The 14474-nt window shown below is 49.9% G+C and overlaps 1 protein-coding gene across 17 annotated transcripts in view; it reads left to right on the top strand.

The window, feature by feature from the left end:
* Nucleotides 1-14474, top strand: part of CACNA1G (calcium voltage-gated channel subunit alpha1 G) — a 107795-nt gene that overhangs the window by 79424 nt on the left and 13897 nt on the right. For 8 of the 17 annotated variants that reach the window (XM_048964831.1, XM_048964832.1, XM_048964827.1 and 5 more), the window contains 8 exons: nucleotides 5162-5313; nucleotides 6534-6643; nucleotides 7457-7590; nucleotides 9009-9079; nucleotides 9352-9430; nucleotides 9502-9623; nucleotides 10515-10826; nucleotides 12841-12981. In XM_048964831.1, the coding sequence (XP_048820788.1) occupies nucleotides 5162-5313; nucleotides 6534-6643; nucleotides 7457-7590; nucleotides 9009-9079; nucleotides 9352-9430; nucleotides 9502-9623; nucleotides 10515-10826; nucleotides 12841-12981 (1121 nt within the window). The other 9 variants (XM_048964829.1, XM_048964823.1, XM_048964826.1 and 6 more) reach the window with 4 other exon arrangements.

Genomic DNA, 14474 nt, shown 5'->3' with positions numbered 1-14474 from the left:
CTTGCCAACCCTTAATTTATCCAATGGTCACCTCATGTTTTTCAGTCATCTTTTTTTTTATTTATTTTTTTCTTCTGGCTTTCGTTGAACGCTGTCAGACTTCTCATAGCTTTTCTTTGTGGTTTTTGTTTTTGTTTTTTTTTTTAGTTCAGAGAATAATGACTGGACTGTGAAAAGGATCTTTGATTGTTTACTCTGGCTTTCCAACCACAGGCTGAGGAGTGTGAGTGATTTGCAGGAGTGTCTCTGAAGGCAGGCAGGGCCACGTAGGGGGAGCATTTCGTTCTTTCTCCACCCTTGATCCACGCAGGGAGGCACAGTACTCAGCAGGATAAGATCCAGGATCTTCCCCACACTGACCTCCAGCAGGGCTGGGAGGAGATGATCTTTAAGGTCCCTTCCAACCCAATCGCATGATGCTATGATGTGGGGATTATCTGTAGTTCTACCAAACCTATGAGTTCTTCTCACTGATTGAGAGCTGCTCCGTCCACAGGGCATCTCCTGGGTTAAAAAGAATAAAGATGCTGCCTTGTGCCCTCTGCAGGACTCGGGCTGTGCCCTGCCATAAGTCTGTCTCCTTTTATTGTCAGAAGAAGCTTTGATCAGCCAAGTGTTTTGTTTAATTTGTAGCTCACAAATATTAGCCTGAATAATTAAGGAGGCGCCAATGTAGAAACAAGTATAGCTATAATTTTCAACAGAAATAATATCCTGGGAAAACTGTGCTGTTAAAACTCTCACCTGTGAAAAATCCACCCACCTGTCAGACATTGCACAGCGCACGGATTGAGTAACAGCTGCAAGGTGAGGGCTGTTGGCTTTGAGCACGGAGGACAGCTGTGGGGCAGGGGGTCCCACCTTTGTATTTCTGGGGCTGCGGTGGAAGTTACCACAACATGCTTTGATCGATCCCTTCCTGCTGCCATTCCCGGTGTTTTTATTTCTGTGCCTTCATTCTCGCCCTCCTTGGCAGGCCCTGTTCTTTCTGCAGTGCTGGGCTGCCAGACCTCGCTCAGTGCTGGGGTCCCCCTGTGTGTGGGGCTGCGTTTGTTGTTTGGTTGGTTGTGATGCCTCTTCTGCTCGTGCACAGTTGCATCGAGCCTGGTTTACATTATTTTCTTTTCTTTTTAAGGCATTGAACTCATTCCAGTCCCCTCCATTATCCCATGCAGACTCAAGCTGTGCTCTGTGTTGCCCTGCGTTGCCTTTCCATTGAGTCTCATCTCAGAGAATGTGGGGCTGCCAACTGGTCCCTGTGGGGTGGTGGTGGGTGAGGGTTGGTCCTCCCATGGCTCAGGGGATGCCACAGATGGGAGCCTCAGACCCACACACATGGGTGGTTCCTGAGGGACTGCCTTCCTCTTGGTGTGAAGATAAGACGGAGTGCTGTGTGCTGGTGCTCACTGGGATGTTACAGTTTTATAGTTTTCCTTTTATTTTCTCATCAGTCTGCATTCTGTCACAACTGGAAACTTCACAGTGGAAATAATTTATTTTCTGTTTTGCTTTTTATTTCTTTTTTTTTTTTTAATATAAATCCATTCAGTACAATAAAAGCCAAGTAAAATGCTCTGTATAAATAGAAAAAGCAAAAAGTTCCTTCAGTGCAAACTACTTTTTAACCTAATAATATTCCTGATACAGTTTGTAAATCCAGCTGCGTCACAGGCTCATTGCTCACGGCTTGCTGCTGTCCTCCAGATATACCCAGACCTGTGAAGGAGTTAATTCCCTTATTAGAGACGAAGGGAAAAGCCAGAGGAGACTGTAATGAAATTGTCCCACTCTCGTGAATTCCAATTTCCTGTGCCCACACAGCTCTGGCTGCAAAGGCACTTTGGGGAAAGCAGCAATTTCTCTCTTGACAGGGCAATATTGGGAGGCAGCCCTGCGCCAGCGGTGACACCAGCTGTCCTGCAGCCAGGGAGGGCCTGCAGTTACGGGGCTGTCGTATCTGCACAGTGCCCCCAGGACTGTCCCCCAGGCCCTTCTGCATCCCACCTCCTGCAGCGGGGCACTGTGGGGCGGGGGGTGCAGCGGGTTCATCAGTAGCATTGCCTTAGGCAGTGGGCTGGGGGGGGGAAACTGAGGTCAGAGCACAGTGAGATGCTCGGATGTGCCAGGAAGGCTGCAGCATTCTGCTCCCAGCCATTGGCAGGCATTGCCTGTGCTCCCCATCCCATGTGGTGCTGCAGGGAGGAGCAGGGAAACCCTGCTTGGGAAACAGCCTGAGTGGAGGACTCGTAACAGTGATAAGCTGAAGGCTGATGCTGCTGTGCCAGGCATCGACCCAACTGCTGCAGCCCTACAGAGCCTGTCTCTAGGGGGGGAGAAGCAGGTGGGCTCCCAGGACCACCGTCTCCCTCTGCTGGATCACCTTCCTACCTGGGCTAGGAGGAAACTGCTCGGGACCTGCAGCCTGAGCTGCTTGTGTCCAGAGGAGCTCATCTCCAGCTGAGGCAGCTCCCTCGCCCCTGCTCCTGGCCTGCAGCCATGGTGAAGCAGCTTGATTTACATCCTGTTTACCAGCCTGATGTTTCGTAGTGGGCTTTTGCTGTATTTTCCCATTTTCTCTCATTCTGCCCATTCTTTCTTTGTTCATTTGCTCTCCTTGTTTCTTTAACACCACGTGTGCCGGGAAGCCAGTTAACCTTTCAGTGATAACCGAGACTAACCCAGAGCTCTTGTTGTTCTTGACACAGTGTATTGTAACAGTACAGTAATGTGGTGTTGTGTTAGTTGTGAAGTTCACCACCTGGAGTTTAACAGATGTCTGTATTTCCCAAGATGTTGGTATTGTTTAGATCTTTACTGCAGTAATTCCAAAGAACACTGTGCAATAGGGGGCAGGGGCTTTGCACTGGATAATTACGCACCAGTAGCACCCGATGGGTGTGCAGAAACGCTCTGCTCCTATAGAAGTGGCACTCAGACGACAGCAGGAGCTCCCTGCCTCCCTAGGCACAGTGCTGTGTGTCGGGCAGCATGCTGTGGGTGTGCGGCTGGTTCATCACCAGGTGATCTCAGTGCTGCACTGATTTGCATGGCCAGCATGCAGAGCACGGTGCGATGAGCGCTGGTCTGATTTATAAACAGGGTTGACAAATCCCCTCCTCGTGAAGTTAATGGTGAAGGACAAAGTGTTTACCAACAGCAGTTTTCTAAGGCGGCACCCGGAGATGTTGGGCTGTGGAAACCCTGAGGATGTGCTGGGAAAGGCGAGGCAGAGCCTTGGTGCTGCAGGGAGGGGGGAGGTAGATGAGCAATTAGCAACCCTGCTTATAAGGTCACACAGCAGCTCATCCAGGTGCAGATCCCTGCGCAGGGGACGGTTTACAGCCTCTCTCTAAATCCTCTCTCTGTTCTAACGGTGCGGTGCTATTCTGTAGGATTTGGAATAACCTGTCAATCAAAGCTGAAAAAACATGAATTCCAGTGTGATTATTCATAAGTAAATCCACTGCAAGAAAAGGCAGAAACCCTGACATTTTTTCTTTTTGAATGTGAATTAGACATAAATGTAGAGAAGTGATCCAATTACGATGGTGTTTCTTACTGAGATGATAAGTTGGTTCATAAAAATAGGTCCTGTTCCTGACTTAATTGTATTCAAACATTTTAGTTAATTTGCTACTCATAACTTAGCATAATGTGATCGAGATATCTTGACTTTATGGAGATTTATGCAGATTCCAAGATATCTGACATAGGCTTATGAGTGAGTCAGCAGCTGCTGCTCTGCTTCTTTATAAGCACTCAGTAGGTGCAGCGTGGAAATTCATTGTGCAGGCCTTTCCATCCACGCTGTGCTTTAGCTCTCCAGCACAGATCACCTCAAGCACCCAAGCGTTGCAGGGCAGAAAGGGAATGTTAACACTGCCTTCAATGTGACTGTGCTGAGGCCAAACTGTGGCCATTCCAAACACCTACAGAATAAAACCTCTCGCTGGTTTGTCTCTCTGGTGCCCGGGCTGTAGGGGAAAAGCCTGTCTCTATGGAAAAACCAAAGCAACTCTGATTTTCAGGATCCTGTTGTGAAGCAGGGAGTGCACAAAGCCATGCAGCCTATGGCTTTGATTGCAATGCCTCTGACTATTGACAAAGCGAATTCTATTTCCAGGCAAAACTTAATCTTCTAAAATTAGTCTTCCCCGAGGGCAGCTGAAGCCCAGCCTTCACAGCTCCGTTCTGCCCAACTTTCTGCTCGGTGTAATGCATCAGGCTGTACACGAGCAGAAAATATCAAGCCGTGTAATTCTTACAGCTCAACGATTTTCGTAACCGGTTGATCATCTAATTAGTAGAGTAATGTTACACTCTGACATATTCAAGACAGTCCTTTCCACTTCAATCTGCATTATAATGCCTCCTTGAAAATGGTACTGAATGATATACTCAGCCTTAGCATTTCCTCATTAGAGATTAGGTGAGTAAATGAGTTTATCCGTGGGAACATTTGGGGTCTAAGAGCACGTGTCGTTCTGAGGCAGCCTGACCTGGGAATGAGTTGTACAGCGAAATCTGTGCCTCGGTAATCTGGTATAAAACGGAGAGCCGTTATTTCCTAACGGCTGAGGCTGACTGATCAGTTTCCCGTGGTATTTTTATGGTCCCTTCTTCACGGCTCGACAGCCCAAGTGTTGAATTTCGTTCTCTCTGCAGTTTACTGCAAAGAACATAATAGGACCAAATTACTTCTCTTTCAAAGCCCACCGCTAACTGAACGCCCTTTATTTCTAAGCCACTGGTACTAAAATCTGTCCCTGGCATCTGACTGCTAATTGGGCTTTTGGATGCTTTGGGGACTTTCTAAGCTCAGCAGCAACAAAAATTGTCGGCTTAATTTAAACTTAATTGAAATTTCCCAATGGTGAGAACACTCCTCAGCACAATGATCCCAGCTCACCTCATCCCTGATGCCGTAAGGCTGAGTATAGCGCATGTCCCGCTGAAGGTGTTTAATGGATGTAAGCTGACAGGAGCCCTGCTGTGCATTAAAGGTGGTAACGTGGCAGCAGAGGGGGAGGGAGGGGAAGAAGACGACAGCATGTTGCTGTAATCAGTCTAGAGTTTGTCAGCGTGGGAGGTGAGGGTGCGTTGGCTGCATGGAGGCACAGAGGAGTGACTCGCCGTGCTCTCGGCTCTCCTCCCGCTGCAGAAGCACAGTGCAAGCCCTACTATTCGGATTACTCCCGCTTCCGCTTCCTGATCCACCAGATGTGCACCAGCCATTACCTGGATTTGTTCATCACCGGCGTCATCGGCCTCAACGTGATCACCATGGCCATGGAGCACTACCAGCAGCCCAAGGTCAGTGTGCTGTGGCTGGTGGGCGCGATTCAGGGCGCTTCTGCTCTTTGGTCTGGGGCCCTGCTCACCATGCCCGTCCCTGGGCTGGAGGTGTCCATCCTGTCCCTGCCTTCAGGCCGTATCCATCCGTACGGATGGGGCCTGTTGCACCTCTGCCCTCTGGTTAGGTGCGAGGTGACTGCTCTGGCAGTTGGGCTGGGAGAGCATTTGTTTCGTTAGCTACAAAGGATCGTTATTAAAACCCTCTGTTTGATTGAATGTTTGCACCAAAAAAAAAAAAAAAAAAAGGAGAAAAAGGGGAAAACAAATTGCATTTATGAAAGCTTTCTGCTTTGCAAAGTTTCTCCCAAAGTCCCATAGGGCTTAATTTTCACAGGCACTGGGTTCTATGCCGGTCCTTAAAATACATTTTAATGTATTAGTGTGCTCAGTTCTGGGTTTGGGTCATATTCTGGAAATAAAAACAGCCTGTCCTGGGCCATCAAGCCTCTTGTGCGTAAGTAGGAGATGGAAATAGGTGCTTTTGCCATATAACTTGTACTTATTTTTATTAGCTACTTTCAGAATGAACAAATACAGCACACAATAGAAGGAAATATTCTCTAAAACTACACAGGGTTTGAATACTTAATGTTTAAAAAAAACAAAAACATTAAATGCAGGGAAAAATATCCTCCAGCCTATCATAAAGGAGCCAAAAAGTGGAAAGGCACAAGCCCAGTTTATTTCTTCTGTTTGGGTCACCTTCAAACAGCCCCGACAGCTCCTGTGTGATTCAGTCGGTTGGTGATGAGCAATGCTTTTGGCTGCAGAGCCTGCGCTGGAATCTCGTGAGGGCGTTGCATCTCGCTGCCGCTCTGCAGCCATGATTTCTCTTGTATCATAACTGTGCTGGGCAGGTTTTTGTTTTTAATTTTCTTTAGGAAAATCACATTTTGTCTCTAAGCCTCTGGTATGCAGCATCTGCGTAATGACCCTGAGGTTGGTGTGCTGTGGGATGACAGCACAGAGGGCTGGACCATGGCCATAGGACCATTCTGGTCTGCTTGCAGATGGTGAGAATGGGTTGATGGTTGGAGCAGATGATCTTGGTGGGACATTTGTCATCCTGCTGAGCCTTTTTTCCTGTTAGGGACTCAGCAGCTCTGCTGGAACATGGTGAAGGCAGGCCTGCTGGCACAGAGCTGGCACCCAACTTCTGTGCTCTGTCCTCACCACAGGTTCTCGACGAAGCCCTGAAGATTTGCAATTACATCTTCACCGTTATCTTTGTCCTGGAGTCTGTTTCCAAGCTCATTGCCTTCGGGTTCCGTCGCTTCTTCCAAGACAGGTAACACAGGCTGCAGCTTGGCTGCCTGGGGGCTGCAGGACACAGCTGCCCAAGGTCGGGGTTTTAGAGCCCGGTGACCCTCCTGGTGTTAGCCATGTAACACGAGGGAAAGCTTCTCGGTGTGGTGGTTGGAACTGGGCTGGGGTGGGGGCTGGAGGGAGGAGTGTGCATGAGGAGGTGTGTGACGTGCATCCGTGTGGTGGGCAGACAAACGGACAACAAGGCAGTGCTGGGCAGCAGATCTCCTCCTGACACCAGCAGCGTGCCTGCAGAACCAGGAGGGCCGGGTGAGTGAGAACAGATTGTCCTGAGAGAGAAAATCTGCTCCTGAGCAGAAACCGAGGAGGGAAAGGACCTCTTTTCACGCAGATGCTGAGCAGCGTACAGAATGACATTTTTCTCAGATTTCCCCTCTCATAACCCCTCAGGGCTTGTTTTACGCCCAGAGCAGGCCATGCTACAAGGACAGGCTGCTCCTCCCAGGCAAGCCCACAGCGAGCCCTGTGTGCTGCAAAGCAGGGGCCGTCAGCAGCTCCAGCATCACCCCTCAGTTCCACAGCCTCTGGATGCAGAACTGCTTTGTTTCTCATTCCCTTCAGCCAAGAGCATCGTTGGCCATTGGCTGATTTTATAACAAGCTGTGTTAATTATAATGATTTCATAACATAACTGCTTTTGTATAATACCCTAGAAAAATGCTCAGATTCATTTGAGTGTGAGAACCATTGAAATGCCTGGAATTCGTGTGAAACAAGCTGCCTCCTGTTGCCAGCTTCTTAGTAGATGTTAAACTTCATTTTGTGTTGTCTCCAGATGGAACCAGTTAGATCTGGCAATTGTGCTGCTGTCTATCATGGGTATCACTTTGGAAGAGATTGAGGTGAATGCTTCGCTCCCAATTAACCCCACTATTATCCGAATCATGAGGGTTCTCAGGATTGCTCGAGGTGAGACAAATTAAGCAGAATTTGCTTGTATTGAGGTGCAGGGTCCCCTCCAGGAGAGAGTTAAGTGTTGGGAAACAGTGGCGGGGCACATCCTCATCACAATGTGCATAGCTCTGGCATCGGCACTCTGTAAACAAATAACAGAACAATGGAGGAAAATAGTTGCGAGGAGCCAAAGAGCTGAGCCGACTGACCGTGTGTTTCTATCTTAAGGGAACTTGAAGCTGAAAGCTTAGAACTAAAAGACAAATAGCTGTGGTTGTAACTCCCAGAGATGTACCTGGGAAACCATGCCAGTCAAATGAAAGTCGTCTCTAACAGGGATTGCAGAACATCAGCCTGAGTGCATTGGCTTTAAAAGACAAGCATCTAATAAATTTAATTTCCCATGAGACTTTACATCTCTCCACACTGTGACAAAGCATGCCTTGTCACCGTGCATCCATCTCTCCTTCCGCACTGCAACAGCATGTACTGGGCTGGGAAGGCAGCTCCTTTAGGGCCGGAGCTTTCCCAGCAGAACTTCGTGGGTCCAAATGACAGAGATGCAAAATGTGAGTGCTCAGGCTCTAAATAAAGTACTGCCAGGCTCTCCTGAAGGGCACTGTTGTGCTCTGAGGTGTAATTGCTGTGATTGCAGCCCTCTTCTAAGCAAAGAGGGAACTGGGAAGAAATGAGATGCTGCTGTGTCTCAAGGGGTGGGGGAAAATGTGTTTTTCCTGTGCATTGGATCCCTTTCAGAATTAAAAATACATACATTTTCCAACTGGGTATGCAGCCTCCTGGAAGAGATGTGATTCACTGAGGTTCTGATATACGCATTTGCAAGTGGGCAGCCTATGGAAGTGGGAAAGTGGCCCCAGAGCTGGGAAACAGCTGCTCACAGCACAGGGAAAGAAAGAGGGGGGAGAAGGGGGATGCAGTGGTGAAGTGGGGGGAATGATGCTCTCTGTCATCTCTTTTGCTGGGTTTAAACCCACTGGGAACAAACCTGGTGTGCACAGTGCTGTGAGAGGCACCAAAGGGCACCGCTCCTCCCGGCCAGAAGCTTTAAAGCAGAGTTGGAAGGGAAGCTGCCTTTTACTCTTAACCTCATTGTTTGGCTCACTTGCCGCAGCCAACATTGTGGCCCTGTGCTCCCGCTGGGTGCCAGAGTGCCATCCCAGGGAGAGGGGAGAGGAAGGCCGGGCAGAACGGCGGTGCTTCCTCAGCTCTCAGGATGGGTGATGCTGCAGGGCACAGGATTTCAGCAGTATCCAAGCAACCAGGAGCGGTGTCAAAGGGCAGGAGCTGTAGTGGCTAGCAGAGAACACTTGCCATCATTTCACATTTCTCCTCCTGCAACCCTGTGAGAGGGATGGGGTTTGCTGCCCCGTACCAATGCTGCTGTCACCATATCATGCCTGTGTTTTCCTCAGTGCTGAAGCTGCTGAAGATGGCTGTAGGGATGAGGGCTCTGCTGGACACCGTGATGCAAGCGCTGCCCCAGGTAACCCCCTGCCTCAGCACCGCCTCCTCCGGCCCACGGCTGTGTTTGTTGCGGAGGAATGCTAATCATTTTATCTCTGCTGTCATTAGATAATCACATTTCCCTTCCGAAGCACAGTCTGAGATACAGTCCTCACATTGAGGTCATTTTCCCCCTGAAGCAATTTAAGTTTTGGATTAAAGAATACAGCAAGAAACAGGTCTGGAACAAAAAAATCAATGAATGTTCTTTTTTTGTGTTTTTTTTCCCCCCGTTTCTTTTTCTCTTTCCAGGTGGGGAATCTGGGTCTTCTCTTCATGTTGTTGTTTTTCATATTTGCAGCTCTTGGAGTGGAGCTCTTTGGTGACCTGGGTGAGTGCAGCCCTGCCCCGTGCCGGCTGGGCGCTGGTGAGCGGCGTCTCATTGCTGTGTTTGTCCTGCAGAGTGCGATGACACACACCCCTGTGAGGGGCTGGGCCGACACGCCACCTTCCGCAACTTCGGCATGGCCTTCCTCACCCTGTTCCGCGTCTCCACCGGGGACAACTGGAACGGGATAATGAAGGTGAGGGGCCCCCAAAACTTAGAATCACAGAATCGGTTGGGTTGGAAGAGCCCTCTATGGCCATCCACCCCACCACCCCACCGACCGCATCCCTCAGTGCCACATCTCCGTGGTGCTCAGCAGCCCCGGGGCACGACCCCACTTCTGTGCAGCTGTGCCGCTGCATCCTTGCTATCTAGGAGAAGAAATTGTTCCTGATGCCCAACCTGAGCCCCCCGGCGCACTGTGAGGCCGCTACTTCTTATCCTGCCAAATGACTGGTGGCATTGGTCCACGTACCACAGCTAGCTGCTCCAACCGTGCCCTGTCTCCTCCTGCCCAGCACTGTGAGGTTGGCCTGGAGGTGGGCCAATGCTGCAGCCTTCTGCATGCTCCGTATATTCCTTTTTCTAGAGAGAACCGCATGAAAACAGAGGGGAAAAAATAAAGGGACGCCTCTCTGAAGTTACATGAGTTCATTCCAGTTAGGCCTGTTGGTTTAGCTTTGTGTTTCCTTAAAAGCCCGCAGTTACAACTGTTGGTGTTCCTTTGTTGTGGCTTCGTGGGTTTTTTAAATTTTATTTATTTATTCATTTACTTTCTGGGAAAACTCCTATTTCTGGGAGCAAACCTCTCCTTGTGGACAGCCGTAAAGCCGTGCTGTTGTGAAAGCTGCCTTGTGCACACAGGGCCAGCTGGTCGCAGTGCATCGTCCCCCTGTGAACATGGGGAATGGTGTCCGCAGGGCAGCTGGTGGACGGCAGTGCGCCCTGCTGTGCCTGGGAGCTGTGCACCGCGCTGCTGTGTTTGGTCTTTAGCGTTGCAGAATGGGCTTTGTGAATCGAGGCGCTGGAACTGTGCTGGCAGCCCAGAGCCTCCTCACAGCCCTCAGTCTTATTCTCCTGTTTTCAGGACACCCTGCGAGACTGCGACCAGGAATCCACCTGCTACAACACCGTCATCTCGCCCATCTACTTCGTCTCCTTTGTGCTGACGGCCCAGTTTGTCCTGGTGAATGTGGTGATAGCTGTGCTCATGAAGCACCTGGAGGAGAGCAACAAGGAGGCTAAAGAGGAGGCAGAGCTCGAGGCAGAACTGGAGATGGAGATGAAGACCATCAGCCCTGGCCAGCACAGCCCCTCGGACATCTTCACGTGGATGGGCGGCGTTGGTGGCGAGAGGCCCGAGAGCCCCCGTGGATGCCCCCATCCCCTGCAAATCAAGGTGGATTCTCAGCTCTCGTTAGTTTACCCTATGGTGAGAAGCTTGGCTGGGGGGTGCGGAGGGGCTGCCTTGTGTTTCTGCTGGGGGAAGACGTGCACGAGGGGTAGTGAGGGAGCAGGGGTGCCATGCTCCGAGGTTTGCGTTCCTCTCTGCTCTGTGGGGCACCCCAGGAGGAAGCAGGGGCAGGGCTGCAGCCCACCACGGTGCACAGAGCTTTGCAGTTTGTTCTGGAGATGTGCCTGAGCTGCCCCGTCCAGAGCTAAACTCCAAATTAGCTCTAATGCAGAGTCTGGGCTCGGCCCTTTGTGAGAGCAAAATTACGAGCATAATAAGTTTGCTTTTCTAATGCCGGCCACGAACCGCAACATAAAAGGGGAATGGAACTTGGCTAATCTTTGCTTAAGTATTAAATTTGTTTTATAGAATCTCAATTGAAAAGCCACCCCCATGATTGAGCTCATGAAAAAACGCTGTTAACAGTGGGATAATCCAGGGCTCAGCAGAGCTGGAGGCAGCGGGCAGCAGAGCAGGCTCCCAGCCCTGCGTCTGCATGGAGCTCAGTGTGAGGGATGGGGAGGTGAGGTCATGGCCCAGACGTGTCCCCTGGGAGGGAGCGGTGCTGGAATTATGCAAGAACATTGCTCCAGCCCTTTTTTTAGTCTTAGCTGATGGCGGATCGGGTTAAACCCTACACAGAGCTCATTAGCTTTTATTACATCATGATTTCACAACAGCGTATCTTGACCTCTGCCTGGGTGGACTAATGAGTATTTTAATGCATGAAAAATTCATTTATGATCTTTAGTCCAAGAGTGAGAAGAGTAAATCTCTGCTTAAGCTTTGTTTCAGTTTCTAAGCTACCGGCAGTTTCTGGTTCCATTAGGAGCCACTGCTGTCGGAGATGGAGTCCAGAGCTGCTCCTTGGCACACGAAAAGGAGTTCAGGGCAATATGGGGAAATCCAGACTCATTATATTCTCGAGGAAGAAATAACATGCCCCAACTGCTGCTGTGCACGTTGAGCAGAGCGCTGGCAAACCATCCTCAGCTCTATTGCCGTGCAGCAGTCCTTGCACTGGCAGAAAGGGAAACTGCAGAGCAGCAGGAGAACTCGCTGAGGGTGCTGTCAGCCATTGAAGCTGTCCTTCTGAGTGTGGCTTATTCTGGTCAACATCTCTGGAGCATCTCTCTTGCTCTTTCACCCAAACAGAGCCTTCGTAAACCTCTGGGAGATTTCACTCCAATTATTTATTGTGCCAGCCAAACTCTTCAGGAAAAATCTGATGCCTGAGCACGGCAGCAGAGGAATGCAATTCCCAGGACGTGACCCTGCAAGGACTGTGGTCAGCATGCTCTTTTGCTTGCCTCGTCCCTGGGATTTTTGCACTGTGTGCTGACTGTAACAGCAGTCCTCATTGCGCTGTGCACACCAGGCATTGGTACATGGGAAGTTCAGCCCTCAGATTGCTGCCACGCTGCCTGTGAAAGCTGGGTCTGTGCCCTGTGATGCTTCCGCTGTCTGTGCTGAGGCAGAAGGTGGCCAGGACTGTGGGAGGCCTCAGCCCACTTGGGTTGGCGTGTGGCTGTGCTGGGCGTCAGCAGTTTTTGTGGGCAGTGCCTCCTCGAGTCGGGTTATTTTCATCTGCGTCACTGAGGCATTAAACAAGAGGTTCTCTTTGCTCAAAACGTTCTCTTGGGGCACACAGACCTCAGAGCAGGAGAGCAGAACCCTGCAGCTCCCATCTCAGCTCTGCACTGCCTGCGGGGTCGGAGAAAAGCTGCCGCTGCTCACTGCGATATTACTGCACTGTTCTCTCCGCACATTGCCCGTCCTGTTGTTTGTTACTGCTATTCTCCATTAATGTTTGTCTTTTTTCTTCTTTCCCTTCTATCCTGTTTTCCTTTTTTTCTCTCCCTTTTACTCGTTTGGGTTTTCCACACTGTCCTTCTTTCTCTCTGTCTCCGTCCCTCTCTTTGCTCGGCCCTTCCCTTCTGCATGCACACACCCCTCCTAGGAAAGGCACTTGTTTGATACCATATCCCTGCTGATCCAGGAGTCTCTGGAAGGAGAGCTGAAGCTGATGGACAACCTGTCAGGCTCTGTGTGCCATCACTATGCCCTCCCTGCTCCCGAGTATTACAGCTCTGAGAACCAGGTTAATATTCCTTTCCTGCAAAGTCTCCATCCAAACTCGATTTCACTGAGACCTTTAATAGAGAGTCAGAGTTCTTTGCTTTGTGTAATGCAGTCACAGGGGTTTTGAAGGATCGTTCTGTGGGCGTCGAGGTAATATCTGATTTTATGAAGCTGTATATACCGATGCGAGAGGAGAATCACAAGCTTTGAGTTTCTGTCTCCAGCGCAGAGAGAAGCTTTTCATTGTATGTACTGCTCATGAGTGTTGTAAGGAGAATGCAGCATCCTCCGGTGGGGTTCTTGTGTTGGCTTCTTGCTCCCACCCGGAGCTGGGAGGACAGTGTGAGCTGATCCAGAGGAGAGCCTGAGCAGAGGGGGATCAGGAAGTGATCTCTGCATTTCACTCCTACTGACAGGAGTCAGTAAAATCCAGTTCTGAATGTTTTCCTAAAGAGGCTTCTTGCAAGTGGGTCAGTGTGAATGAGATCCTCATCTCTGATCTGCGCTGAGCTCAGAGGCGAGGCAGCCCCTAATGATGTCCTCAGGCAGCAGCGTGCTCCAGCACTTTCTCGAATAGGGGCTGTAGTACTCGTTTAAAATTAGTTCATTTACTTAGAATAAAAACCCTTCTTTTCCAAGCACACTATTCTCCTGAGCAAATATTTCCCCTCGCTCACAGCAGCAGCCATAACAGCAATTCAAACATGCCTTTTTCTGCGTTTGGAATTGAGCAAATTCCTTATTTCTCCATTTCTTTCTGGCTCCAAATAGCAGAATTTTCCTTGCTAAATCGCTGTGCTTATTTACGAGCTCCCAGCGCTTGAAATTGTCCACCTTGGAGGTTCGCTAGGGACAAGTGTTGGTAAGGAGCAGAGCTGCGTCCCTCGGAGCTGTGCTGGGTGGCTCAGGCTGGCAGGCAGGGCAGCGCGGCGCTCATCAGAGCTGCTTGGGAAGCTGCTGTCACAACTGCACTCGCAGGAAGTGCTGCTGCAGCAAAAACAGGCTTCTGTTTGACGTTTTTATGTAATGAAAAAATATAGCGCTCTGCTTTGCAATGACTTTTCCTTTGAAAATTTAAGCTAGATTTGTATTTTTTTTTCTTGCTGCAATTAACAAACCTATAAATCATTTGGATATTTCCAACCAAATGTTTTGACTGCCTCAAACCCAATTCTGGGAGATGGGAGGCTGTTTTGTTTACCTTTTGGCTTTCCTGCTCGCAACATTTGTCACGTTCTCAGGGCAGTCAGGAACATGGAGCAGCACTGAAAGCACTGTGGTATGCACAGCTCCCTCCTGCCAACCCCACTGCCATCCCCATTTGGGATCACCATCCCTGCGCTGCTGCTGTCCCAGTGCTGCCTCTTTGGGCTCCCCGTGGGAAGTCAGGAGGAACTGCAGAGCGTCTCTCATGCGTTGCCCACGGGCATCCCACGGAGCTCTGGGGAGAGGCTTATTGCAGCCACTCACAGTTTGTTTATCACCAGCTTTATTTCAGCCCACCGATGTCAA

Source organism: Lagopus muta, chromosome 18 (genome assembly GCF_023343835.1).
Source record: "Lagopus muta isolate bLagMut1 chromosome 18, bLagMut1 primary, whole genome shotgun sequence".
Lineage (NCBI taxonomy): Eukaryota > Metazoa > Chordata > Aves > Galliformes > Phasianidae > Lagopus > Lagopus muta.
The sequence above is the reverse complement of the archived record's forward strand: the minus strand, read 5'-3'. Positions and strand labels throughout refer to the sequence as shown.